This window comes from Ictidomys tridecemlineatus, chromosome 12, assembly GCF_052094955.1.
Source record: "Ictidomys tridecemlineatus isolate mIctTri1 chromosome 12, mIctTri1.hap1, whole genome shotgun sequence".
NCBI lineage: Eukaryota > Metazoa > Chordata > Mammalia > Rodentia > Sciuridae > Ictidomys > Ictidomys tridecemlineatus.
The window spans coordinates 86804809-86832526 of record NC_135488.1 but is presented as its reverse complement, the minus strand read 5'-3'; the positions used below and the strand labels follow the sequence as shown (position 1 = coordinate 86832526).

At 37.8% G+C, this 27718-nt stretch overlaps 1 protein-coding gene across 5 annotated transcripts in view; it reads left to right on the top strand.

The window, feature by feature from the left end:
• Plekhh2 (pleckstrin homology, MyTH4 and FERM domain containing H2) overlaps positions 1-27718 on the top strand; it is a 107254-nt gene that overhangs the window by 70033 nt on the left and 9503 nt on the right. For 4 of the 5 annotated variants that reach the window (XM_078029287.1, XM_021725863.3, XM_005324521.5 and 1 more), the window contains 9 exons: positions 2797-2976; positions 4390-4498; positions 5431-5543; positions 11616-11795; positions 14010-14107; positions 15450-15627; positions 16530-16685; positions 18129-18226; positions 24763-24904. In XM_078029287.1, the coding sequence (XP_077885413.1) occupies positions 2797-2976; positions 4390-4498; positions 5431-5543; positions 11616-11795; positions 14010-14107; positions 15450-15627; positions 16530-16685; positions 18129-18226; positions 24763-24904 (1254 nt within the window). The remainder of the gene's footprint in view (positions 1-2796; positions 2977-4389; positions 4499-5430; positions 5544-11615; positions 11796-14009; positions 14108-15449; positions 15628-16529; positions 16686-18128; positions 18227-24762; positions 24905-27718) is intronic. The other variant, XR_013429009.1, reaches the window with a different exon arrangement.

Here is a 27718-nt window from a genome sequence, read left to right as displayed (position 1 = left end):
TTGATCAGTGTCTTTTTAAATTAAATCAAAATACTTCAAAGCATTTGTTCAATGAATAACCATATTAAATATAGAAGTGAATGGGACCCAGATTTTCATAGGATTGGTATGTCTAAAGAACACAATAGAATAGTATTGCTTTATATTATAGAAGACTTAGTTTTCTTCATCACATTTTTAAAATCTGCATTTTATTTATCAATGACCTATTATTTTGCTTCTGTTTTACTCACTTTTTCCAAAAGGGTAGATAATTTTGCATTTTTAATTTTAGAAGAAATTTTTTTATTTACTGCACATAGAAAATACTGAGTGTATAGTTAAATTAATTTAATGCGGGTAAATCATAGTTTGCATGAAAGACTATGCATTTAATTACTAATTTTCACTATTAATCAGCTATAGAATAGATAATACTGATTTTATGTAAGACATCCAGGCAAGACCTCACTGAGAAGCTGACATTTTAGTTAGGTTCTGAAGGAAATAAAAGAGCAGCCAGGTATTTAATACATGAGCATTCCAGGCAGAGGGGACAGCACATGAAGAGGACTCAAGGCAGGAGCATGCCTGGTGTGTTTGGGAAATAGCAAGAAGCCTGGAGGCCCTAGACTGGAGTCTGTTAAGAGAGGATACTAGAAGAAGACATCAGAGATGGAACAGGGGCAAAATGATATGGGGTTTCATGGGTCAAAGTCAAAACATGGCTTTTTTGAGGAAGCAAAATTTTACCTCTGCCCTTGTAGGGTTTCAGTGAACTAAAGAATTAAACTGCCATAATAAGATAGATTCTAGGAGAAAAGTGTACGATTTTATTTGCTATCAGTTTTACATGACACAGAAGCCTTCGTAAGAAAATGAAGACCCAATGACCTAGAGTCATATTGAACTGGATGAAGAGCAGGAATTTGGAAAAACACACCCAGCAAAGGGACAGGCTAGGAGCATTCACAGGGTGAAGCCCTAGTGAATTATGGGCTGGTTTAGCAAGGTCTGGTTGTGCAAGCTTCCCTTGGCCTCAACTTCCGTCCCTGAGGAGGAGCAGAGTATTATTTTTTACAGGAAGGATCTCTTGCATGTGGGAGTTTTATCCTCTGCTTTGGGAACAAAAGTGTCAGAGTGCCCTTCTTGCATCTGTCTTTTTATTTTTATTTTTAAATGCTTTTAGTTCAAAATAATCCTTCGCCTGAAAGGTGTCTTTTGAGTGGTGTGTTATGTCACCTTCAGCTTTTACTCTGAGATGAGAACCCCCATTGGAAGGCTGTGAAAAGCAGGCACATGGTCTTATCCACATGTAGCAGGAACTCTGGCTTCTGTTAGGAATAGACTGAAGGGAATGAAGAAGAAAATAGTCAGGGGCCATTTTAATAATCCAGGTGGAGGATGATTGCAGGTGAGTGGTGACCATGGAAGTATGAAAAGTGACCAGAATATTCTGAGAGTCTTGCTGACAGGATTTGTCGACCAGAAAGGTGTGAGATACGAGAGAAGGAAAAGGGTCAGTGATGGGTTTTTTTACTTAAGCAGCTGAAAAGATGAAATTGCCAGTAACTGAGAACAGGGAAGGCTGAGCAGAGCAGGGTGTTGAAGTGGGCAGTTTGAGATGCTGTCAGACACCTATATAAAAGTCATGGGTCTGGAGTTATGCATTTGGAAGCAGTGAAACCCATGCTGGGATGAAAGCCAGGAACTTGGACGGGTTCACCCTAGGAATGAGCACAGATGGAAAAAGAGTCCAAGCCCTGGGCCCAGGAACTCAGTGTGAAATGTGCGATGGTAAATGTCTTCATGGTTAGAATGGACTTTTTCAGAACTGCAGATACAAACCTGGCCAAATGTTTTAGAAGTCATAAATCTGAAGCACACTCTAGATTTTCCTGAAATAAATATACTTAATTAAAGCAAAAGTTTTAAAATAGATATGCTAAACACCCAACATGGCAGATATATTTGTTTGGGTCCATAAAAAGGATAGATAAATTCAATGTGCATCAGCTTTAGTAAGGTTTTCTTGCTCTTAAATTAAGGTGGAGGAAATAATTTCATTGTTTTGGAATATATTACATACTTTTAATAAATAGACTTAGGACACTCATCATTTACCTGGGTCTGGGGTAATAGTTAATTTTTGTACCAGATATCTAGCTTGTTTTTTTTTTTCTCTGCATAGTATTGAGTCAATGTCTACATTTGTCCTTTTGATCCAGTAGCTTAATCAAATCACTGATCAATTCTTTGGGATAAACAAATCTGAATATTTTGTCTGAATTATTACTAATTACTTCACTAGGCAATGGGTCAGGTTATTTAGAGAATAATCTGAATCAATCTCTTATTTGTTCTTCAAAAGTTAAATGTTTAGAATTCATATTGCAGTTGGACTTTTTGGTGCTACCACATTTGCAACAATGTGGGTAATCAAGTTGCCTCTAGGCATTTGTTTAAAAAAAAGTCAAGGTTTTTTTTTTTTTTTTGGTAATGGGGAGTTCTCAGAGGCACTTAACCACTAAGTCACATCCCCAGCCCTTTTTTTTTTGTATTTTTTTAAAAAAATTTAGAAACAGGATCTTACTGAGTTTTTTAGTGCCTTGCTAAGTTACTGAGCCTGGCTTTGAACTTGTGATCCTCCTGCTTCAGCCTCCTGAGCCACTGGGATTACAGGTGTGTGCCATAGCGCCCAACTAAGGCATGCTTTTTCTGCCCCCATCCCAGGCATGCTTTTAAAAGATGAAAATCACCATGAAAACTTGTAGACTTAAAAAATGCCTTCCTTACAACTGCTAACCTTCACTTTAGTTTCCTTTAGGTCAGATCAAACTCTGGGAGGCTAAAGTTGAAGAGGTGGACAGGTCCTGTGATTCAGATGAAGATTATGAAGCTAGTGGACGCAGTCTGTTGTCTACTCATTATACCATTGTTATCCACCCCAAAGACCAAGGTCCAACTTACCTCCTAATTGGATCCAAGCATGAAAAGGTATCTGAAGTCTTGTTGGTTAATTTAAAATGATTCAGACTAATAATATTCAAGTATTATTAAAATTACTAATAATTTTCAAATTAATTTTATGGAACTGAGGAAGAAACTTTTGCTAAAGATTCTCAGCTATATTTTTAAAATTTATTTTAATTTATTATTATTATTATTTAAATATTTATTTTTTAGTTCTAGTCGGACACAATACCTTTCTATTTATTTATTTATTTATTTATTTATTTATTTATTTATTTATTTATTTATTTATTTATATGTGGTGCTGAGGATCGAACCCAGGGCCTTGTACTTGCTAGGCCAGCGCTCTACCACTGAGCCACAACCCCAGTTGTTGTTGTTGTTGTTGTTATTATTATTATTATTATTGGCACTGCTAGGATCAAACTCAGGGCCCACACATGCTAGCCGAGTTGCCCTACCTCTGAATTATTTCCTCAGTCCTTTTTAGAGATTTTTTTACACCTTGGAAATGAGGCTTGTTCCAAGGTGTCATTTTTCAGTCCTATCGATGAAGGTCACCTTTAGACTGAAGCTAGCGCCTGACAGTGAAGGACAAAGGAATCTTATGTTTTAAAATGTAGATATCTCAGACTGTCTTTTTGGTGAATCTAAAGCCTCTACCCTATATTTTCTACTCATTTTCAATAAAATCTTAGTTTAGATGTAATTGAAAATGAATTATTATAGGTATTACACGTATATGTAATCATATATGACATATATCACAAACTGATGGGTAAATAATGAATTTTTTGCTTATCTTATGTAGTATTGTATGTTCACTATATATTGGTAAAATTGGCTATTAAGGAAAACATTGTTAACTTTTCTTTTCACATTATAGCAAAAGATTTCCAGATTAAAATTGAATGTTATTTTCTTCTTTAAATTTTCTGGATTCCCTAAGAATTCTGTATATATTACTTCAGAAGTTAGATTTTAAATTTGATATAATTTATTGTATTTCTTAAAATTATTTTAACTGGTTGTTTTATTCTAGTCTCTTAACATGTATTATTCTCCTTAATTTTGTCATACTTTTCTAAGAAACACATATAGAAAATAATAAAAATGTAAACATTAGGAAAAGGAAATGTGAGCACAATTCAGGTGAGTCTGCCTCAGATTGACTAATTGGCTTCTAATTATTATTTATAAATTAAGGAGGACTGGGGCTGTGGCTCAGTAGTAGAGCACTTGCCCAGCATATGTGAGACACTGGGTTCAACCCTAAGCACCACCTAAAAATAAATAAAATGAAGGTATAAAAATTAAGCAAAGTGGTTTGTTTTGAGTCTCAAGAGTTCCCTACTGTTGCTACAAATATGTTATTTTCCTGAAGCAATCAAAACTGTACTTTGATTAATGTGTTTGTCACTGTGCTCTGGTTTTAAGGACACCTGGCTTTATCACCTGACTGTTGCAGCTGGAAGTAACAATGTGAATGTTGGATCTGAGTTTGAACAACTCGTTTGCAAATTGCTAAATATAGAAGGAGAATCTTGTAAGTTCACAAGCATTTAAGGCTTTACAATTTATGGAATGCACCCCTTAGCTTAATGGAGTTTTCACTTCATGGGTTCCTGTTTTCCTGCAATGTATCCATCTTGACATTGACTTTACTTGTCATGAGCCAGAAATCCCACTGGGATAATGAGGCTCCAGAGACACCATCATTTCCCAGTGTGCTGTGTCCTGTCATACCCGGCTGACCCTGCTCACATTTCTCCCTCTGCTTGGAATACTAGCCTTCCTTGGGATACTCACCAACATAGTGAAATCCTTCCTAGTCTTGGGCTGTCCTCTGTCACTGCACTCCACCTCAGCATCTGGCTCATAAAAGGCACTTAATGATGTTAAATCTGTGTCTCAATGCACTTTGCTATTTAACTCTTGTAGCATTTGTAGCTCTGCATTAAAATTAGCTTTAATGGGTAAGGATTCCCATTGAGATCTTAGATTCTATCCTATGCCACACTTATGAACAGAGACCATGTATTATTGGCAGCATCCAGCACAGGAATTTAATAAACTGATTTTAGGAATGACTTCAAGTTCTTCTTTATACCTCCTCTTATTTGGCTTCTCTAGAAAGTCCCCAGATCTTCTCATGTATTGTCATCACTATACCTAGGTCACCACCTGTTGGCACAGTTAAACAATGTAGTAGTGCCCCAGTGGACTTGTCATAGCCTAGTAAATTAGGACCCAACTTTTCTACATTACTTCATCTAAAACAGAAACATTAGAGCCACAGTGGCCTGGAAATTGAAATAAAGTAATGTTGCCGAACTTCGTGATGAAAGTTGTAAGCCAGGCCTGAATGAGCTAATGCCCAGACCTGAATGAGCTAATTTCTAAAGAGTTGATCTAATGGGAGACAGAAATAAATAAGACAATCATTCCATTTTCTGTTCACTGTTTTTCGGTGTGTAGCCTCCCAGATATGGAGACACCCAACTTTGTGTCACAGCAAAGAAGGAATCCTTTCCCCCCTGACCACGCTACCTTCTGAAGCTCTGCAGACAGAAGCCATTAAGTTATTCAAGGTAAAATTATTATAAGTTGGTAAATAATTGAATTGAATTGAAAAATAATAATAACTTGAGTTATATAGTTTCATTTTCTCAAACGGAAAATGTGATTATTTTAATTAAGAAAATCTATTGAGGGGCTGGGGTTGTGCTCAGTAGTAGAGCGCTTGCCTAGGACTTGTGAGGCACTGGGTTCGATCCTCAGCTACATAAAAAAATAATGACAACAATGTTTATAGCAGCACTATTCACAATAGCTAAACTGTGGCACCAATCTAGATGCCCTTCAGTAGACTAATGAATAAAGAAACTGTGTTACATACGCAATGGAATATTATTCAGCATTAAAAGAGAATAAAATCATAGCACTTGCAGTTGGAAAATATAATGCTAAGTGAAGTAAGCCAATCCCCAAAAACCAAATGCTGAATGTTTTCTCTGATTTAAGGATGCTGATTTTATAATGGGGTTAGGGGTGAGGGGAGATTTAGATGAACTCTAGATAAGACAAAGGGGAGGGGAGGGGAAGAGAGGGAGCATGGAGGTAGGAAAGATGGTGGAATGAGATGGACATCACTACCCTAAGTACATGTATGCAAACATGAATGGTGTGAATACTTTGTATATAACAGAGATATGAGAAATTGTGCTCTATATGTGTAATATGAATTGTAATGCATTCTGCTTTCATATAAAACAAATTTAAAAATAAATTAGAGGATTCCACCTCTTGGGTCCCTTTCTTCCTCCAGGAGAAGTCTTTTCTGCTGTTCTTTAATAAAGCTTTTACTTTCCACTCTGAAATAAATAAATAAATAAATTAGAAAATAAATTTTAAAAATAATAAAACAAATAATAATAACAAAATGAAAATTTTTGAAACATTTAGAAAAAAATCTATTTGAAATAAAATTAGGTGCATTTAAATGATTTCAGAGGTGAGTATTTGGGATTTACTGAAATAAACTGTGTATGGTTTAATGTCAAACACTTCATATCAGTAGAATCATTTCCCCTGGATTTCTCAAATAGAAAGACTGAACATGAGAGCAGCCTCAGCATTGGGAGAGAGGGTAGCTCCTCCTCTTCATGCTACCTTCAAATTCTTATTCTCCATCTCTATTAGAAATTCCTCACCACTTGAAACTTGCCACTTAACTATGTCACTCTATCCCATCTCTTGTAATCAATCACCTTCTGGTAACTCCTCAAATGGCATTAAGGATTTTGGCTCCTAGCTCATATTCTTCCTCTCTTCTTTCATTCATTTTTTTTTTAAACTTCCATAATAGAATATTTTTTAAAAAAATTACCTGTATAACATGCAAATACCAAAACTAAGAAATACCATACAAATACATTTGAAAATCTGCATAAGTGATCAATTTTATAAAGAAATGTAAAGGATCAAAATTATTCAACAGATTACCACATTTTATTTGTGATAATTTTAATACTAGTTGAATTATCCCAGATATAGAAAAGGAAGAAAATTTTCCCAAATTAATGTTTTCCTTTTTTTTTTTTTTCTTTTTTTTTGGGGGGTGGGGGACCAGGGATTGAACCCAGGGGCACTTTTCCACTGAGCCACATCCCAAGCTCTTTTTTATTTTTTTCATTTTGAGACAGGGTCTTACTAAGTTGCTTAGGGCCTTGCTAAGTTGATGAGATTGGCTTTGAACTTGCAATTCTTTTATCTCAGCCTCACATGCTACTGGGAAGCCACTGTACCTGGCTTCCTTTCGTTTTTTAATTTGGAAATTTTTTAACCTACAGTAGAGAGTATATTATGAGGCCTAAGGTACCCATCACTCAGATCCACAGTCATCAGCATGTGGCCATTTTCCCATCTGCAGTGCTCCCTGACCTTAAATTGCTTTGAACCAATCTCCGATCATCATACCACCATATACTTTTTGTGAAGTGTTACTTTGATACCAGGCTCCAGCAAGGATTGTACTAAACAGAGAACATTTCATGCAAAAACAATCAACTAATAGCAATCACAATCCAACATGGCTGGTCGTGGTGGCATAAGCCTATAATCCTAGTGACTCAGGAGGTGGAGACTCAGGAGGATCGCAAATTCAAGGCCAGCTTCAGCAACTTAGTGAGGCCCTAAGCAACTTAGTGAAACCCTGTCTCAAAACAAAAAATAAATGCATATATCAATAAAAAAGACTGGAGAGGTAGCTCAGTGGTTAAACACCCCTGGGTTCAATCCCCAGTATCCCCCCACCCCAAAAATCCATCATGGCTAAATATTAGAATATATATTACCGTTATAATTAGGTAATCATCTCTGTAGATACTAGAAACTCATTTGAAAAATTCAATATTCATAAAACAGCAATAGATTACTATTATTAATATGATGAAATATTTCTGTCTTAGCTGAAAGCAATCATTATACTTTTTTGAAGAGATGTTAGAAAATTTCCATTAAAATGAGGAATGAGACAAATTTATTTCCCATTATTATTTTTAAACTTTTAATTAAAGTATCAATTATGTAACATCATTCTTCTTATTATTAACATTTTGTTAGGGAACTAGCCTATATAATTATGCAATAAAAATAAATTAGAGCAGATAAGCCAGGAATGAAAATATTTATAGATGATATAATTGTATACCTGGAAAACTCAAAAAGAACAGGCTAAAAAGCTACTATAAACAAAAAAGAGAATTTCATAAGATAGTGAGGTACAAAATTAATAAGCATGATCCAAAACCTTTTATAAGTAAAAATAACAACCAGTTATAGGATAAAAAGGAAGAACTTCTACTTTTGCTATGATGGAGCAACAGTGCTGGATTTATCTTATTGATGGTTCTTATACATTGAACAACAGGCACAGTGGTTCTCATGGTGTTTCTGAAACATTTGTGTTAGATGCAGTGAAGTCCTATGATTGCCACAGCATAAGGATGCTGTCTAGCGAGAGTTTCCAAACTGCAGTGCAGCAAGGAGCACCCAAGTAGAGCTTAGCAGCCTTCCTGAGTTGCAGAGACAGAATTACAGAATTCAGAATCTGAGGTGGTCAGGATGGTTAGGATGCACAAGTTGGGAGAAAAGAACTAGAGCAGGGAGGGGAGATCTTCAGAGATCTACAGAGTGTCCCTCTTGAATTTTCTTCTGAGAATTAATAAGCATACATGTATGAGGAAACTATCCAAGGCTTGGGCAAGAACCATGAGAAAGCAATAGGCAGAAAAACTCCTGGAGCTCCCTCAGAACTGGAAATAGTTGTTTTTCCCATCATCCAGAAGGGACATGTCTCCCAACACATTGGGCTTCAAGTAGAGTTCTCAGAAGGTGATTGGGCCCAGAGCAGTCCTAGGTTAAAGGCTGTTCCTGTGCACCCTAAGAAAATTTAAAAAGAAGACTTAAAAGAATCAAACTGCATCCAAGTAGTTTAATTGTGTCTCAAAACAAACTCAAAAACATTTGAAGAATACCAAAAAAATCTAGGACCCAATGATATAAAATTCACAATGTCTGCATCTAATCAAAAATCACCAGGCATACAGAGAATTGGATTAAATATGACATACTGATGGAAAAAAGCAATCACAGAAGTATCTTTGGAAATGATACAGATGACAAGGACATTTCTGTGTTTTACTTATTTTTTTTTTACCACATTAAACATTTCCTCAACACTTAGTGGTTTAAAACAACAAATATTTTGTATTTCACATAGTTTGAGAGAATCAGGAATCTGGAAGCATTTAGCTGGGTGGTTCTGGCTCTGGGTCTCATGAAGTAACTGTCAATCTGTCAGCTGGGGCAGCAGTCATCTGAAGACTTGACTGGGGCTCTTGGTGGGAAGGCTGTTTTCCTCACTGTGTGGCCTTCTCCCTGTGATTTTTAGACACATGACAGCTCTCTTTCCCTAAGAAGGAAAGAGAAGCCAAGCTGGAAGCCACACCAGTTTTATAATTTAAGCCCAAAGATGATACCCCACTTTCATTTGCCCACACAGATCAACCCTGATAAAATAAGGGAGGGCATTATCTAAGAGTTTGAGTAGCAGAAAGTGGATATCATTGGGAGCCATCCTGGAGACTATTATATTTCATATGTTTAAAAAGATAGAAGGTGGCATGAATATTTTAAGGAGGTTGATGGAAGATATTTAAAAGACTCAAACTTTTAGAGATAAAAATGCAATATTTAAAGTGAATAATATACTGAATGAGAAGAACATGTATTTTGAAGCTATGTTATTATTTACATAAATGTTTAAAGTAGTTCCAACCTCTGGTCCTTTTTATCATTGTAAAACAGCAGAATTCCTTGCTCTGAAATGTACCGTGTCTGCCATTCTTGTAGCCAATCCAGATTACTTCACTTGATCTTAGCCAAAAGACCAAGAAGGGATTCCAGATTTCTTTTGATTAGTGTTGTCATAATATATATTCTCCCATCATTTTAAACAAAATTATTTCTAAAAGGAGAATCTAGCCAAAACAATCCTCAGCACAAAGAATGAAGCAGAAGGCATCACAATACTAGTTCTTAAACTATTCAGCAGAGCAATAGTAACAAAAATGGCATGGTATTGGTACCAAAATAGACATGTAGACCAATGGTACAAAATAGAAGACACAGAGACAAACCCACATAAATAATGGTTATCTCATACTAGACAAAGGCGCCAAAAACATACATTGGAGAAAAGTTAGCCTCTCCAACAAATGATGCTGGGAAAAGTGGAAATCATATATAGCAAAATGAAATTAAACCTGTATCTTTCACTCCGCACAAAAATCAACTTAAAGTATATCAAAGACTTGTCTAAGAACAGAGACCCTGCGCGTCATAGAAAAAAAAGTAAGCCCAAATCTTCATCATGTTGTCTTATGACTTGACTTCCTGAACAAGACTCCTAAAGCACAAGAAGTAAAATCAAGGATCAATAAATAGGATGGTCTCAAACTAAAAAGCTTCTTCTCAGCAAAGGAAGCAATCAGCAATGTGATGAGAGAGCCTATAGAATGGAAAAAAATCTTTACCACACACACCTCAGATAGAGCACTAATCTCTAGGATATATGAAGAGCTCAAAAAACTTAACACCAAAGAAACAAATAACCCAATCAACAAATGGGCCAAGGAACTGAACAGACACTTCTCAAAAGAAGAAATACAATTGATCAACAAACATATGAAAAAATGTTCATCATCTCTAGCAATTTGAGAAATGCAAATCAAAACTACTCTTAAGATTTCATCTCATTCCAGTCAGAATGACAGTTATCAAGAATACAAGCAATAATAAGTGTTGGCGAGGATGTGGGGGGAAAAGGCACACTCATACATTGCTGGTGGGGCTGCAAATTGGGGCATCCCCCTGGAAAGCAGTATAGAGATTCCTCAGAAAACTTGGAATGGAACCACCATTTGACCAGCTATCCTATTCCTAGGTCTTTAACTAAAGGACTTAAAATCAGTGATGCAGTGACACAGCCACAACAATATTTATAGCAGCTCAGTTCACAGTAGCTAAACAATTGCAGCTCAGTTCACAATAGCTAAACATCTAGGTTGGAACCAACCTAGATGCCCTTCAGCAGATGAATGGATAAAGAAAATGTGGTATATATACAATGGAATATAACTCAGCCTTCTTAAAGAAGAAAGAAATTATGGCATTTGCAGGTAAATGGTTGGAACTAAAGAATATCACACTAAGTGAAATAAGCCAATTCCCAAAAAACAGAAAGCTGGATGTTTTGTCGGGTAAGCAGATGCTGATCCATAGTGGGGCAGAGGGATAGGGAAGAATGAAGGAACTTTGGTTTGTGTAGAAGGGAGTGAAGGGAGGGGTGGGGTTGTGGAGATGAGAAGGATGGTAGAATAAGACAGATATGATTACCCTAAACACATGTATGACTACACTACTGGAGTGACTCTGCACCATGTACAGCCAGAGGAATGAGAAGTTGTGCTCCATTTGAGTATAATATGTCAAAATGCATTCTACTTTAAAATAAATAAATAATTCTAGAAAGAGAATCTAATTCATGCAGAATAAATCTAATTATTTCTCACCTTGAGCATATCATTCTTTTAATTCAGACCTGCCAACTTTTTATAAATGCAGCAGTTGACTCCCCTGCAATCGATTACCATATATCCCTAGCCCAGAGTGCTCTACAAATCTGTCTGACACATCCTGAGCTACAGAATGAAATTTGCTGTCAACTTATTAAACAGACAAGACGAAGACAGCCCCAGAATCAACCAGGACCATTGCAGGTATGTATTGATACAGACACATGGAATGTAAAATGGTGCTATTTTTCTGGTGGTAAGAAGAGCACACAGTATAAACATTTGGGAAATACAAAAAAAGTGAAAAAAATAGCTGTTAGTATTTTGATGTATATCCTTTTGGTTTATTTATATATCCGTGTGTTTTTATATTAATGTAGATGTATATGTAGGTGTAATACTCACTTTCTTATACTGAAATTACAGTGTACACATTGCTTTTTTAAAACTATAGAATATAATAATTCATCCTATATCTTTAAACATTTTTAAAGCATTAATTGTCATATTAATATCAATCACTATACATTTATATTTTTTCAGTTATTTTTCTAAAAATAAATAGCTCTACAGTAGACATGTTTTCTTATATATAAATTCAATGAATTCCTTTGAACACATTTGAAGAATCTCCCTATGTCTTTAATAATATTCAGTGTAATTCTTTTAAATTCTTTCCAAGTAAAGACTGGTAATTCATTATTAATTTGGGACACATTTATTTATTAGTGCAATTGATTGTATTTTTTAGATGTTTTGTAGTCATTTGTTTTTAATCTTGATTAAATGCCTATTTTTATCTTTGCATATTGATTCAGTGTTAACCAAAGAATAAATCAGAATTTTTTTATTGCCAGTGTACAGGATTCTCAGGGTTGGATCCAAATTTTGGGAGACTTGAAACTTAGACAATTAAGTAAAAGAGCACAGGGGATGAGGATTAGCTCAGTGGTAGAACACTCGCCTACCAAGCTTGAGAACCTGGATTTTATCCCCAATGCTGAAAAAAAAATGTACAAAATATATTACTTTCACACATCTTTAAAAAACATAATGACCACTTAAACATGTGACTTTGCAGTGCCTTGGAAGAGAGTGGTTCTGAAGCCAAAGCTCATGATCCAATTCCATTGGTTCCTCTTTTTCCTCTTCCAGCCCCCAGCTCACAGGGAATAAACCACATCCCCAGTTCTTAAAACACACCTTGCACCTGGCATTATTCCTGTTACCTAGATTCCCTATTTCTTTCCCACTTACAAGGCCAGCCAAGCAACATCCTCTGTGTGAATCCTTCTCTGACTCACTTAGCAGATGGACATTCTCTCCATTGGTTTACTTTCAAAAATTAATTCATGGTGTTACTATGTTATATAATTCACTAGACCACTGTCTAGTGGTCTGTTGGCTTCTCAAGGACACTCCTCCCTCCTTTTCTATATTGCATTTTAAAAATCACTGAATATAGAAAGGAATAGAGCAAAGGAAAATTTAAAAGTCACATGTTATTTGTTACCTAAAGATAACCTCTATTAAGAATAGAAGTACTTTGAATTAGACAAAGAGAAATGAAGGGAAGAGAGGGGGAATGGGAGTAGGAAAGATGGTAGAATGGGGGCTGGGGATGTGGCTCAAGCGGTAGCGCGCTCGCCTGGCATGCGTGCGGCCCGGGTTCGATTCTCAGCACCACATACCAACAAAGATGTTGTGTCCGCCGAGAACTAAAAAATAAAAAAAAAAATTAAAAAAAAAAAAAGATGGTAGAATGAACCGGACATTACTTTCTTTTCTGCATATATGAATACACGACCAATGTAATTCCACATCATGTACAACTAGAAAAATAGGAAGTTATACTCCATATCTGTATAATATGTCAAAATATATTCTACTGTCATGTACAACTAATAAAAATAATTTTTAAAAAGTATATTCTGTAAAGAAGATAACCTCTTAATATTTTCATACTTGTCTTTTTTATGTGTCTGTGTATATATGTTTGTATGGGTAGATAGGATTTGATTTTAGGTAGATGTGGGTTTTTTTTTTTTTTTACAATTTTATAATCTGCCTTTCCCAAAGCTGCCTATTTTTAAGTGAGTGGGTAAATACATAAACAGACAAAAAAGAAATAATGTCCTAATCTTTGAGTCTTATGTGATAAAGGACTACTACGTCCACTTGTGTTTTAGTACCTCAGTTGTAAACAGAAGGTGTATACAACTGGATGGATCGTGTGTCTGACCCTATGTAAAGCTTTTGTCTTCATGTAGTATAAATGCTCTAAATAATATATACGGGAAGAAGCAAACGTGGAGTGGAGTCAGTCACCAGCGCGTGGCTCTCCCAAGCTGTCAGCTATAGTCCTCTGACGGCTGTTGATGGCATGGTGTCTAACCTACAGTGCTTCTCTTTGCTCAGGGCTGGCAGCTCTTGGCACTCTGTGTTGGGCTCTTCCTTCCCCATCATCCTTTCCTGTGGCTCCTTGGGCTCCACCTAAAGAGGAACGCAGATTCCAGGTGTGCAGAAAACTAGCCGGCTGAATTATTTATGTGGCTGTGAAAGTCTACAATAAATCATAAGTATTTAAAAACCTGCCGGGTACCTTTTTAGAATATGTGAACAAAAGCTGGTATAGGAAGCCTTTAGTTATTATTTATGTGGAACTTGGAAATATTTCCTTTCTTTATGTTACGGATCTTGTGGAAGATTGCAATCAAAATATTTTTAAGGGAAAAGTCTATGTGTCATTTCAAGTATGGATGACTTAGCATTAAGGGGTGCTTCTTCAGTGAAACCAAGTGTTTTCTTCTTAGTTTCCCCTTTTACAGGCTGACCATTTAGTTCTTTTATGTTCCTATGGTCTTTCCTCCTTTTATAATTGTATGTATTTGAGTTACATCAGAATTTTCACTCCTTTGAAAGATTTCTTTCAAAGAATATTTAAAATCCTCATAGAATGGGACCCAGGGCACTCAGCTAAGGTTTCCCCAGGATCATTTTGTTTTACCAAGAGGTTCACGTTAGGTTGCTTAAATAGACCCTGGGACTAGCTCAAATAAACCCCAAAACAAAAAGCAACTTGGAAATGAGAGGAAAATATTCTGCAGTTCATAACACATTCTAGGGACCCTATGATCAAAATCGTGTGATTTCTGTAGCAGTTATTGAGCCCCCTGGACAGGAGGTGACACCATTGGGTTGTCAGAAAACACCTGACTATAAATATATTTAAAGGTGTTATCAATCTGCTTTTATAAACGAAATGAAAATTACACATAATTTTCATATTACATGCAAATGAGGAAAAATAAGATCTTGATTCAACTTTTACAATATAAAAATATTAAGCTAAACAAAACCCTAGTGATTTTGTTTAGCTTAATATTTTTATAAGGTAAAGAAGGAAAATATTTTTAAATTTTTGTTAGAAGACATCTTCTTTCTTGTTTAGCAATGTAACATCGACCTTGATGTTCTTCAGAAGAGAACTCTGCTGCATCATGTTTAAGTTACCACATACTATTCTTTATACAACTGCTTTCTTTATATTTGTTAATATAATCACCATATATTGACTGTATAGTGACTGGTAGTTTTAAATCCACTTGTGATTAATACAAAAAAGTTGAAGAATACTTTATAGAGACATTTGAGTTAATCCGTTGCAAAAAGATAGGAACTGGAATTTGAGAAACATGACAGCAATTTAATGTTATCATTGAAAAAGGAAAATTATTGTCAAAATTATTATAATACATAGTAATAATGAACAGGATGGGAAGTTATCTTGAGGATGCATGGATTAGATTGTCATAATTAAATTTATTCGTAGATTTTATCTTAAGTTTTATATTACAGGACAGAATTTGGGAAATATGCCATTTATTGCCAGCGATGTGTAGAAAGAACACAACAAAACGGAGATCGAGAAGCGAGACCCTCGAGAATGGAAATTCTTTCAACCCTTCTTCGAAACCCGTATCATCATTCCTTGCCTTTCAGTATTCCTGTGCACTTCATGAATGGGATATATCAGGTGTGTTGGCCTTTTTACTGTAATAAAATGTGCTTGATCAAGAAACCTAGGGAAATGAGAATACCTAGCTTGGTCAGTACCTGGCATTGATAAACCTGCAAGTATATTAGATCTTTTATCAAAACAGCTAAGTTTTGAAATAGTTTTGCTGAAAAGGATTCATGCTGAAAACAAATCCATATTGAACCAAAAAAGGAATGGATTTCACTGCCATTGTAATTGTGATGGAGTAAATCAAATATACTTTGGTCAAGTTTTTTTTCCCCATTAGTATCCCTGGTAGGTAAGGAAATAATTACTAACGTTTGAGCATGCGCAATTTTATTCTCTCTTAAAGTCTCCAAATCTCAGGAATTATCTGGGAAAGTTTTCCCAGGCCCTTCCAACTCTCAGATCTGGATGTCACTTATTTATTGAAGGAAACATGCTCCGAAGCCAGCAATTGTATTTGTGGCCATAACCTTTTATCATTGAATTCAGATACTTAACTGCTTGTTAAAGAAACAAACATTAAATACATGAAAGTGTTCATTTATTTAAAGCATTTCTTGTTTATTTTTTTATTTACTTAAAGATTGCAGTTTGTATTGTACTTTTTGGTTTGCTTCTAACAGGTAAGTACATAATATCTGAAAGGTATTGATAGCTATCAAATGGTCTTTCTGTTTTGAATTGTTGTGGCTGTAGCTGAGGTTTTTGAAATCTTACATACAGCAAGCTGACTACTGAGGTAATCTTGTTAATTTTCTCCAGTGGAGCTTTGGGACAAAAACATTAAAACACCTACAGAAATGCGTCTGTCATTAATCATGCATCAAGCATGACCTGTTCCCTACTCTGACATCTCTGTTTCAAACACATATGCTCTTTATTACGAGCACTGCTTTGTTATTTCTGCTCAGGTAGTTGGGTTTGATGCTTCTACCACAGTGGAAGAATTCTTGAATACTTTGAACCAGGACACAGGAATGAGGAAGCCTTTACAGTCTGGATTTGCATTGTTCACTGACGATCCTTCTGGCAGAGACCTAGAGCATTGTCTTCAAGGAAACATAAAGGTGAAACCAAGGGCTTCTAAGGAGCCAGACCTGGCAAGCAACAAAGAAGCTATGCTTTGGTCTTTAGTTTGCTTAGGGAAGAACAGATTTATGCACTGACAACCTTAAGCTAGAATTGAAATTGATAAGTGTTTCAAGAGCACTGTGAACTTTGCACCCAGTTTGAAAGATGTGTGGAAAATGAACCTGTGGAAATATAGAAGAATGGTGTGTGTATGTGTGTGTGTATGTGTTGTGTGTGTTTGTGTGTGTGTGTGTGTGTGTGAGAGAGAGAGAGACTGGGGATTGAATCCAGGGAAGCACTAGCACTAAGCTACATCCCTAACCCTTTTTATTTTTTATTTTGAGACAATATAGGTTGCTTAGGGCCTCACTAAATTGCTGAGGCTGGCCTCAAACTTGTGATCTTCTATCTCAGCTTCCTGATTTGCTGGGATTACATGTGTATACCACCATACCCAGTTTAAAGAAAAAGTCTTGTGAAAAATCTTTCTCAGGTTGGGGCTGGGGTTGTGGCTCAGGGTTAGAGTGCTTGCCTAGTATGTGTGAGGCACTGGTTTTAATCCTAAGCACCAGAAATGAATAAAACAAAGGTTTTGTGTCCATCTACAACTAAAAAAAAAATTAAAAAAAAATCTTTCCCAGATCAAAGTAAAATAACTTTAATAAAAATAACTTTAGTAAAATAAGTGATGGCGATGATTAGACATACAGAATCATAAAACCGTAAAGAGCCCTTAGAAAAACATTCCACTTATTCTGCAAATGAGGAAATGGAGGTTGAGAGAGGGAAAAGATTTCTCCCAAATCAAACAACTAGAATTTTTCCTTGTATTTCAGATTTCTTTGGTTTAACTTAGTTATTCCAATTTTTTCTTTCTTTCTTTCTTTCTTTCTTTTTCTTTTTTTGGGGGGCACTGGGGTTGAACCCAGGGCACTCTACCACTGAGCTACATCTCCAGTCTCTTTTTAAATTTTATCTTGAAATAGGGTCTCACTAAGTTGCAAAGGCTGACCTCAAACTTGCAATCCTCCCAAGTGACTGAGATTACAGGCATGCACCACCATACCCAGCCCCAGTCATTCCAATCTTTATAAATTCAGAAGGTAGAAAAGTTACTCCTTCAGTGACCAAATCGTGAAAAAATCCCTGGAATCTTTTTGTTTCCAGTCTCATGCAGTCCTGCATTAAGATTCCTTTTTGAGTAAAAAATGCATGGCCACAGTCCAAAGTTAATGTGTGTCCAAAAGGATAAGTGGACCAAAGAACAATTTATAGTTAAATCCTAAACTAAGAGCTATATAGAAACTGAAAACAAAAATCTTAAACACATTTTTTTGATCATATTAATTGAGAATTTTCAGTCTACAGATATACTTGTTTTCAAAAAATGTTGATTTTTTTAAGGTCTTGTGAATCTCAGTTTTTCAATTCCTTTCTAGATTTGTGACATTATTTCTAAGTGGGAACAGGCATCTAAGGAGCAGCAGCCTGGAAAATGTGAAGGTACAAGAACTGTCCGTCTAACTTATAAAAACAGGTGCGTAATATACTGTATCCAAATGCCAGGGTATGTGTACAAAGTTGTCTTCAAGTCTTGCACCTACAGTTTACTTTCCTATTGAGTAGCCTTAAAAGTTATAGTTTATTTGTATATTTATTTTTGTATAGTAACTCTCTTCAACAGGAAGAAACTATCACATAAAATTTGTTTCTAATTCTCATTCTTTCATATATATGTATTTCTCTGTCTCTCTACATATATATATTTATTCAGCTTCAACTATAAACCAATCATTTGGCTAGATGCTCTGGATAAAATGGTAATAAAAACAGAAACATAGACCCAGTGCCTGCTCTTCTGGAGTGTAGAGGTTGGAGAGGAAGACTGGTGTTAATGATACACTCCCCCCATGAATATGGCATTACATGTTAATCCTCTGAAGGAAGAAGTCGCACTGTCAAAGCACCCAGTGAGGAGCCTCACCTAGAATGGAGCCATCAGGAGGCTGTGATAAAATGATGTTTATGCCCAGCTGGAAGGAGGGGTTGGGAGTGGGTACTTCCAAGTGGGTCCAAAAGGATGTGGCTGTGCAGCTGGTTTCAGGAATTGAGAAGGTGCCAGTAGAGCTGGAGCACGGACCTTCTCAACCAACAAAATCATAGCACACTTTGGCATAGGGTCAGGAACCAGATTTTCTTTCTTTCTTTTTAAAAAATATTTTTATTTCTTCCATGTATTAGCAGAGCATGACACTTAATAAACAGTATTAACAGGTCAACTCATATTGACTGTACCAAAATAAAGATATTTTTCTGGTTTTATTTGAATCTTCATAATAATTTATGACCTCATAAATTAAAGGATCTAACAAAATGTTGGGCCAGAAGCCTGTTGGGATTTTGATATAGCACTGAACTCTTTTCAGAAGACTCTCTCTGGAAGATGTCCTAGACTTGAAATTGGAATGTAAGAAGTAAAGGCACTGTATGACAAAAAGAGGATAATACCCTTTGATATCTGTCCCACAGAAATGGCTCCATAAATTAGCAGAGTATTCCAACTGGCCCAGTATCTTCTTTGCCATATATATTTTTTCTGGGTACCAGAGATTAACTCAGGGGCACTCGACCACTGAGCCACATCCCCAGCCCTATTTTTTTGTATTTTATTTAGAGACAGGGTCTACACTGAGTTGTTAAGTGCCTCGCTTTTTGCTGAGGCTGGCTTTGAACTCGCAATCCTCCCATCTCAGTCTCTCAAGCTGCTGGGATTACAGGTGTGCACCCCTGCACCTACCTGGCTGCCATATGTACTTTTAACAATGAAAAGTTAGCGGGGGAAACTTGCATATTTATTTAGGATAATGGCGAATTCACAGTTTGAACTCCACCTCAGCCAGCCACTGAGGGCCACCTTCTGTTTGAACAGACTCCTTTGATCTGAATTAATGGTGGTTGTGAACCATTGGAGCTCTTTGTTCAGGGGCTCACCAGCTGTGATGACGTACCAGCATTCTGAGTAGCTTCACCAAGAAGGCAACTGTGAAGCTTGGCTAAGCTTTAAATCCTAGAGATCCGCATTATTTAGATCATGGGAATTGGATAGGCTGCTCTGTTGGAGGAACCTTCATTGATGGCCAGCTTCATCTTTGGTCCATCAGTGACTGGTGAGAATGTTAGGCTGGAAGACATGAACCTTCAGATGATGGTTTGAGTTCTGTTTAGTGCTGGAGCAGTAGTACTGGAAGTGTGGGCCCTGGACCAACAGCCTCAGGATCACATGAAAAAGTGCTAGAAGTGCAAGTTATGCAATTATTAGGCCTCACTTTAGATTTATTAAGTCATAATTTCAGGGGTTGAATGCCAGGAGTCCATGTTTTAGCATCTCTCCACCTCCATGTAATTTTTGCCCATTCTGCGGTTTTTTGTTTTGTTTTGTTTTTTGTTTGTTTATTTGTTTGGGTACTGGGGATTCAACCCTGGGGCACTTAACTACTTAGCCATATCCTCAGCCTTTTTTTTAAAATATATTTTTATTTAGAGACAGGGTCTCACTGAGTTGCTTAGGGCCTCACAGAGTTGCTGAGGCTGGCTTTGAACTCATGATCCTCCCGCCTCAGCCTCCTGAGCCACTGGGACATTCCGTGCTGAGTTTTGACAGGCACTGCTCTGAAGGTCCTCGGGATGGCTCTCTCTCACATTGATCTTGCCTTTTGTGGGAGATCATATATTGTTTTGCGGAAGAGGTTCAGGAATCCTCATTTGGTTTTGGTGGAACCAAATGGAATAACTTCTGTGTGTAAGACTATTTCTGATAATCCACACCTTATGGGTGTTTAGTACATACTGGTTCTGATTATGGTGGCTACAATTGGAACCAAAATTAAAATTGGATGAAATGGACAAAGCCAGTCCACAAACGCAGACAAAAATAATGCTCTAAGTTTAACACCACTTGGAAGGAACAAAAGAGATAATAACATATGGTGAAGATGGCCTTGCTAAAAATAAATAAGTAAATAAAAGACTCATGACAATATCATTGACATAAGAAAGGAAGAAAATAAAAAGCAACCCCACTCAACTAAGAGGTTTGATTTTTAAGAGAAGTCTGAAGAGCCACAGCTGTGAGAAAGTACTTTGTTTTTCTAAATATGGCCTTGCTTTGCATATGTGTATAAATAGTTTAGACAGCATCCCTAATTTCCAGTGACACAGTTAAAAGGGGAACTGGCTGTGACCTGTCACCCAGCCAAGGTCTTGATTCTTCATCTGCCAAGCAGCACTACAATAAACAAAGCTAAAATACCAATTTTCTTTATCATGAAATAGTTTATTTATCTTTAGCAAGTTATGGAATTTCAATTATTTAGATTCTGGGGTTAAAGATCTAATTAATGGGTTTTGAACTTGGATTCAGAGATGACCATTTGGAAATTAATGTTTAAGCTTTGTTCACATTAAACCCTCTTCTTTAATTGGATTTCTTACTATATGTTCGAAACTGCCAAAGTCAAGGCACAATTTTAACAAAACCGGCCAGGGTCCTTCCCAGAGGGAACAACTCTTCTTTTCCTCTCCTTGAAAATGGAGATTATGTTTAGCAGTGCTTTGCAGTTGTCGTTTTCTGGAGCACAGTTTAACATGCCTGTCTCTGCCGCCATTGGCTGGCTGTGTGAGCACCTGTATCCATCAACGTCCAAGTCAAAAAGGTCAACAGGTCACCTCATCTTTCCTTTTGGTTATGTTCACATTTTTAAAAGTCCAGAATGGAGGGACTCTGCTGTGATTCTGAAGACCTCTAGAGAAGAATTCTATTGCTAATAATCACCTACGTTTATGGAGCATTTACCCAACTCTAGGCCTGTGCTGAGCTCTTTATACCATCCTCTCGTATAATCCTAGCAACACCCATAGAGGGTGGGTGATTAGATGAGGCAACCGAAACTTTTATTAGAGTTTGGCCACTTACCCAAGGCTGCAGCAAGGAGTTTCCTTAGCCTTTTTCAGTAAATAATTCCTGTAGTTAGCCATTCTTACATACCATTCATTTGTCCACCCAAGCACAGTGCCAGGCCTTATTTGAAGCCCTGGGAATTCAAAGGCATTCATAAGGTGTGGATTATCAGAAATAGTCTTACACACAGAAGTTATTCCATTTGGTTTCCCCAAAACCAAATGAGGGTTCCTAAAATTGGTATTTTAGCTTTGTTTATTGTAGTGCTGCTTGTTCAGATGAAGAATCTTGTAGTATCTTGGGGCAGGCAGATGGGAAGTCTTAGCAATTTGGTTAATGCTGTGGCAACAGTATAACAGAGCAGTGAGAAACATGGATATGGAGGCAGACTGCCTGGGTTAGCTTCCTGGCTCTACTCCTAGCTATGCAGCCCTGAGTAAGTCGCTTAACATCTCTGTGTCTCAGATACCCTCTGTGAAATATGTAGGTTAAAATAGCACCTACCTTGAGAGTTGTCTGAAGGATTAAGTATTGGCCAGTGTAGAACTCTGGGTCCAGAGCCTGCCACCCAGTGAACATGTCCTAGGTATTTGCTGAATGGACCATGAATATTACCAGGTCTACATACATGATGTGGTAGGAATACGGAGGAAGGTTTGGCTGACTTTCAAGCAGATGGTTGACATTGGAGCCACATGTAGAAAGCAGGGACGTGTGGGGAGGCTCATAATCGTGGTTTCAGTGAAGGGAAATCAGTAGACTGTGGTGGACTGAGGAGTGAAGGGAGAGTGGAAGGAGGGGGACTCCCTAGGCGGCTTCCCCGAGGATGAGTAGGGCCACAGTTGGACAATAAATGCTGTGAAGAAAGAACGGGGAGGCAGGCCTTTGGGTACCCGCCAGCTGTCCAGTCCCAGCCCCACCTGCCTTAGTAAGTCACACTCCTCTGGTGCCTTTTCTATTCCAGCTCCGAGGGTTTGATTTTCTGACGTCTGCTCATTTTTCTGATTCTTCTGTGCCTCTGCAAGTGTTGTCCACACCCCTGCGTGGCTGCTGGAGAACAAGCTGTTCATTGGGGGTTTGGGCCAGGTTCCTGCAGATGGTATACCTGAACCACGCGTGTCCAGGACTGTCTTGCCTTCTTTGCTAAAGGAGCTTCCCTTTCCCTTTTCAGGTGCAATCTTGCCGCATGCCAGAAATGACAGGGAAATGTACTGTAGCTCTTCTTTCCCGTTGTCATTGAAATATTTGGTTCATTATCTCCCCCTGGCTGTGTTACCAGGCAAACTTGTATTAAGAACCTTCCAGTCGGGTGCGGTGGCGCGCAATTTGTAATCCCAGCAGTTTGGGAGGCTGAGGCAGGAGGATTGCAAGTTCAAAGCCAGCCTCAGCAATTTAGCAAGGACCTAAGTAATTCAGTGAGACCCTGTCTCTAAGGAAAATATTTAAAAGGGCTGGGGATGTGGCTCAGTGATTAAAAGCCCCTGGGTTCAATACCTGTTACAAAAAAAAAAAAAAAACCTTCCAGTGGTAACACTTATCTAAATCCTCATGGATTACAGTGATAACTTCAAGTGGGGAAAATAAGCTAGTTATAAAAATGTGACTGTGTCAAAAAGGGAGGGCTTTCATCTTAAGCTTCTTTCTGTTTTATATCACTTTGCTGATGTCATTTTAAATGAATTATGTATTTCTGTTATCCAGCTGCATTCTTCTACCAGTTTAACAATCCTGCAATATTTGTCATCATGCAATCATAGAAAAAAAGGGGTGTAGGATTGATTTTTTTTTCCAGGAAACTGCTCTGATTTGTAAATTGGGTGTGACAGGAAAAATGATCAGAATCATGGGCTAGGAGGAACATTTCAGAGTACACCCACCATGTTTCCCAGATAGGGGCTTACTGCCCTCTCCTTCCCTGACATTTGAAATAATTTTGCGGAGAAATGCTGTGTCTGCTCCTTCAAGTATGTACAGAGAGAAAGATGGAAAATCCACAGTTGGGCACATACCTCACTGCTGGACCCAAATCCCTCTTCTCCAACCACTGCGTTGCCATGATAATATTCAGGGGTGTCAAGGTGTTGCTTATTCTCCCCATTACCAAACATTTGGAGCATTCATAGCACCCATGCCTCACCTGACTCCAGAGCCCTGTAAGTCTCACATATAAACAGCACAGTGAATAAATAAAAAGGGCCACTGATTCGATGAAGACTCCTAGACAAAAGCCATGTCATAAGCCAGGCATAATGACTTACACCTGCAGTACCAGCTACTCAGGAAGCTGAGGCAGGAGGATCTTAACTCCAGGAAGAAAGCAAAGACCAGCTTGGGCAATATAATGAGACCCCATCTCAAAACCAATGAACCAACCAACCAACAGAAAATCATGTCATGTTTCAACAAGTAGTAATGAATACATGTAAAACTATTTTGAGCCCCTAAATCATCTCATCAGCATTTGGCCAAAAAGTCAAAACACATCTAAATGCACAAATATTATCTTTTGGATTCTCAGAGAGGACCTCGCTTCCCTCCCTCATGAATTGATGTTGATTTGGGGTTGATTTTGAGTTGAAATCCTCATTTCCTATTCTTTGATATGTTCATAGCATTTTGAAAATTAGGTTTATACAGCCCATTGAAATGAAGATGACATCATTCATTCCCTACAAGAGAGAGCAAATTTAACTTTTTGTAATGTCTTACATCCTTCAGGAACACTTAAGGATTTAATACTTCAGGGAATTAAAAAATAGCTAGAAGAGTCCCTCTACCTTAAAGAAACTTTCTTTTCATTTTGCTGAGAATGTTATATGGAACAGAAAGAGATCATCAACCAATAGTAATGGTCTAAACTCATATAACTTAGAGGACTATGTTAAAACCACTCCATTTGTATCCTCTGGATTTATCTTTACTTTCTTCTTTTGTAAGAATGTCTTTGGGGGCTAGGGGTGTAGCTCAGTAGTACAGTATTTGCGTAATATGCACAAGGCCCTGGGTTCGTCCTTAGCATGGAAAAAAAATATATATATATAGATAAATAGATAGATAGATGTGTGTGTGTGTGTGTGTGTGTAAAATTTAATGAGAATTTTCCTTTTTTTTTCCAGACTATATTTCTCAATGCAAGCCCGTGGAGAGACTGATAGAGAGAAGTTGTTGTTAATGTATCAGACAAATGATCAAATAGTAAATGGCCTTTTTCCTGTGAGCAAGGATCTGGCACTAGAAATGGCAGCTCTTTTAGCTCAGGTAACTTCCATGTTGAGTAGAATAGTATATAGAAATGATAAGATACCAGTTTCTTCATGGAATTAAGATGCAGTAAAACAACATACCTTCAGCTGTTCTTTAAATCTACTTTGCTGTGATTTAAGACCTTAAACCCTGCAGGCTTTGTAATTACAGTGTGACTCTCAACAGCCAACAACTGCAATGATGCAGAATGAGACAGTATTCTGTAAAGGGAACCTCATTTCTTATTCTCTTGAAAATTTAGCTCTTAGCCGATGGCACATGCCTGTAATCCCAGAGGCTCAGGAGACTGAGGCAGGAGGATCGTGAGTTCAAAGCCAACCTCAGCAATGGTGAGGCACTCAGCAATTCAGTGAGACCCTGTCTCTAAATAAAATACAGAATGGGGCTGGGGCTGGGGCTCAGTGCTTCAGTGCCCCTGAGTTCAATCTCTGGTACCCCCCCCCTAAAAAAAAAGAAGAAGAAGAAAAGAAAATTTAGCTCTAGACTTCTATTTAATAAAAGAATTTGAGTGTTGCGCTGTGGGGCAGAGGATGCTGTTTTGAAATTGTTTTTCATCTAACAGGCTTGAGTCCCGAAAACTCTAGAGCACTTTCTTCATGTACCTATTATATCAATTAGGATTAAGCTGATCTTCTGTAAACATACACACACTCAAATTAATAGTGACTTAATTGAATAGACGTATATTTGTCTCTCTATAGAAGCATTCTGGCACCCATTACCAAGTCATGAGGGGTGGGCTTTATCTTGATCCCCTTTCCAGCCACTCCTGGGGTGTCATCTTTGCAGCCTTGGAGGGCTACCAGAGTGCCAGCTGTTAAGCCAAGGACCCTGGTACAGTGTCACTTTTTCATGGAAATTTATTTATACAACACTAATCAATGAGAGGGAAATACAGCAAAAAAAAAAAATGAACATAGCTATAATTTCCTCATTTATATACAAGGACATTCCTGATGTGAACTTTGCCACCTCCAGCCTCTGCACTCCCTTAACACCCCCTACCTTGAACTTTACGCTCCAGTGAAGTATGAACTGTGGGTCCATGCACAGTTCCTGGACTTGCATATGGCTCCCTTTTTCCTTCGTGTGCTTCGCTGGTGTCTCCTCTGCTGGGGTGTCCCCCCCACTCCTTCACCTGTTAACTTTATCTCAGCCTGTACTTTTCATCGTAGGTGTCACTTATTCCAGGAAACCTTCCCAAATCTGCTTGGGTGGGTTAAGTCCCTCTTGAGGGGTCCATGATGTTCCATGCATGTCCATGTCTCGCTGTCCTAACCTCAGTGGTTGAGAATTACTTACTGTGTTTCTGCTTTGTACCATTTGCCGAGGTCTCACCAAGAGGCCTTAGGTTTGTGTGGCGAGTGTTGGTTGGGAATTATCTGAGTAAATTTTCAGTTATTCTTCAAAAATTTCTTGTGTTTATTTTATGCCAAACAGTATGTCAAGCTCCAGGGAGGGAGACACTGAGCCTGGGCATAACCACCAGACTCCCCTAGGAGGCAGGCTTGCCTACTAGTTTTTTAACCACTATTCGCCTACCTGGTGCTAGGTGGCAGAGGTGTCTAATTCCCTCTGGGGAAAGGATTTTGGTGTGGTTGGAGAGCTGGCAGACAGTTTTTAATTGGTTTGAGGACATAGAATGCTTGACTAGGAAGGAATTGGGGATTGAGAAAAACCCAGAAAAACGAGAAATGGGAGCCCAACAGCAAAGCCACACAGATAACCAATGACTAAGAAACAGGGTCAAAAAACCTAGAAGGGGGCCAGTGGCTCAGTTGTGTCTCAGTGGCAAAGCACTTGCCTAGCACACATGAGGCACTGGGTTCATTCCCCTGCACCACATAAAAATAAACAAATAAAATAAAGGTATTGTGTCCATCTACAACACACACACACACACACACACACACACACACACACACACCCCTAGAACCTTATTTTAATGATAAAATAAAAGAAACCTAGGAGAATAGACTATAAGGGTGACACGCAGCTGGAATTAGGGGGGATAAAAGCCTCAGAACCTCAGAAGCTGGTTGTTGAACAGCTAAACTGGAGGCAGGGAGCTTAAGTGGCGACGAGGGGCTTTCTATATGACCGTTCTAGGCTGGATGGAATCCTCCATCTGCTTGCTGGGAAGTGTTATAGGTAATGGTGAGAATTTTCAGTAGGGCATTCACCTAAATGTCCCCATCCTGTCTTCCTCCTTGAACTCTTTTTGGTACCCTATACTAAGCATTTAATTCAGTTTACCATGAGTGTTTGTTAACCCTCACTCTCCATCACTCGCTAGTAAACTCTGCATTTGGGGGCTGCTCGACTTTTTCCTCTCCCCCACCCCTTAGCACAGTGCCTGACTTGCAGAGAGATCCGAGTCCAGGTTTGGATGAATGGAGGGGTACATGTGTGGATGGAGAGATGGATAAGTGGGGAGTAGGATGGTCATAAAGGAGGGTATTTGTGTGGCCTATTAGTAGAGATGAGGGTTGAACATTCTTTCATCAAGGAAGAGAGGGGAATGAAGGACTCTATTCCAGGGAGTAAGAGACTAGTAGAATGAGGGACTAAATACAGTAACGTTGTGGAATAAATACAGGAAGCAAGTATGAGAACATACTTCTTGCTCCCATTATGTTCAGAAGAGACACTTAAAAAAAAGTTTGACTAAAACTTTTTTGGGGACTTCCTAAAGTTTTGTGAATTTTTTCCTTATATTTTATTTTTATTTTGGGTGAAGTCTTTTTTTTTTTTTTTTTTCCTCCTGGGGATTGAACCCAGGGTGCTTGCTTACCCATTGAGCCACAT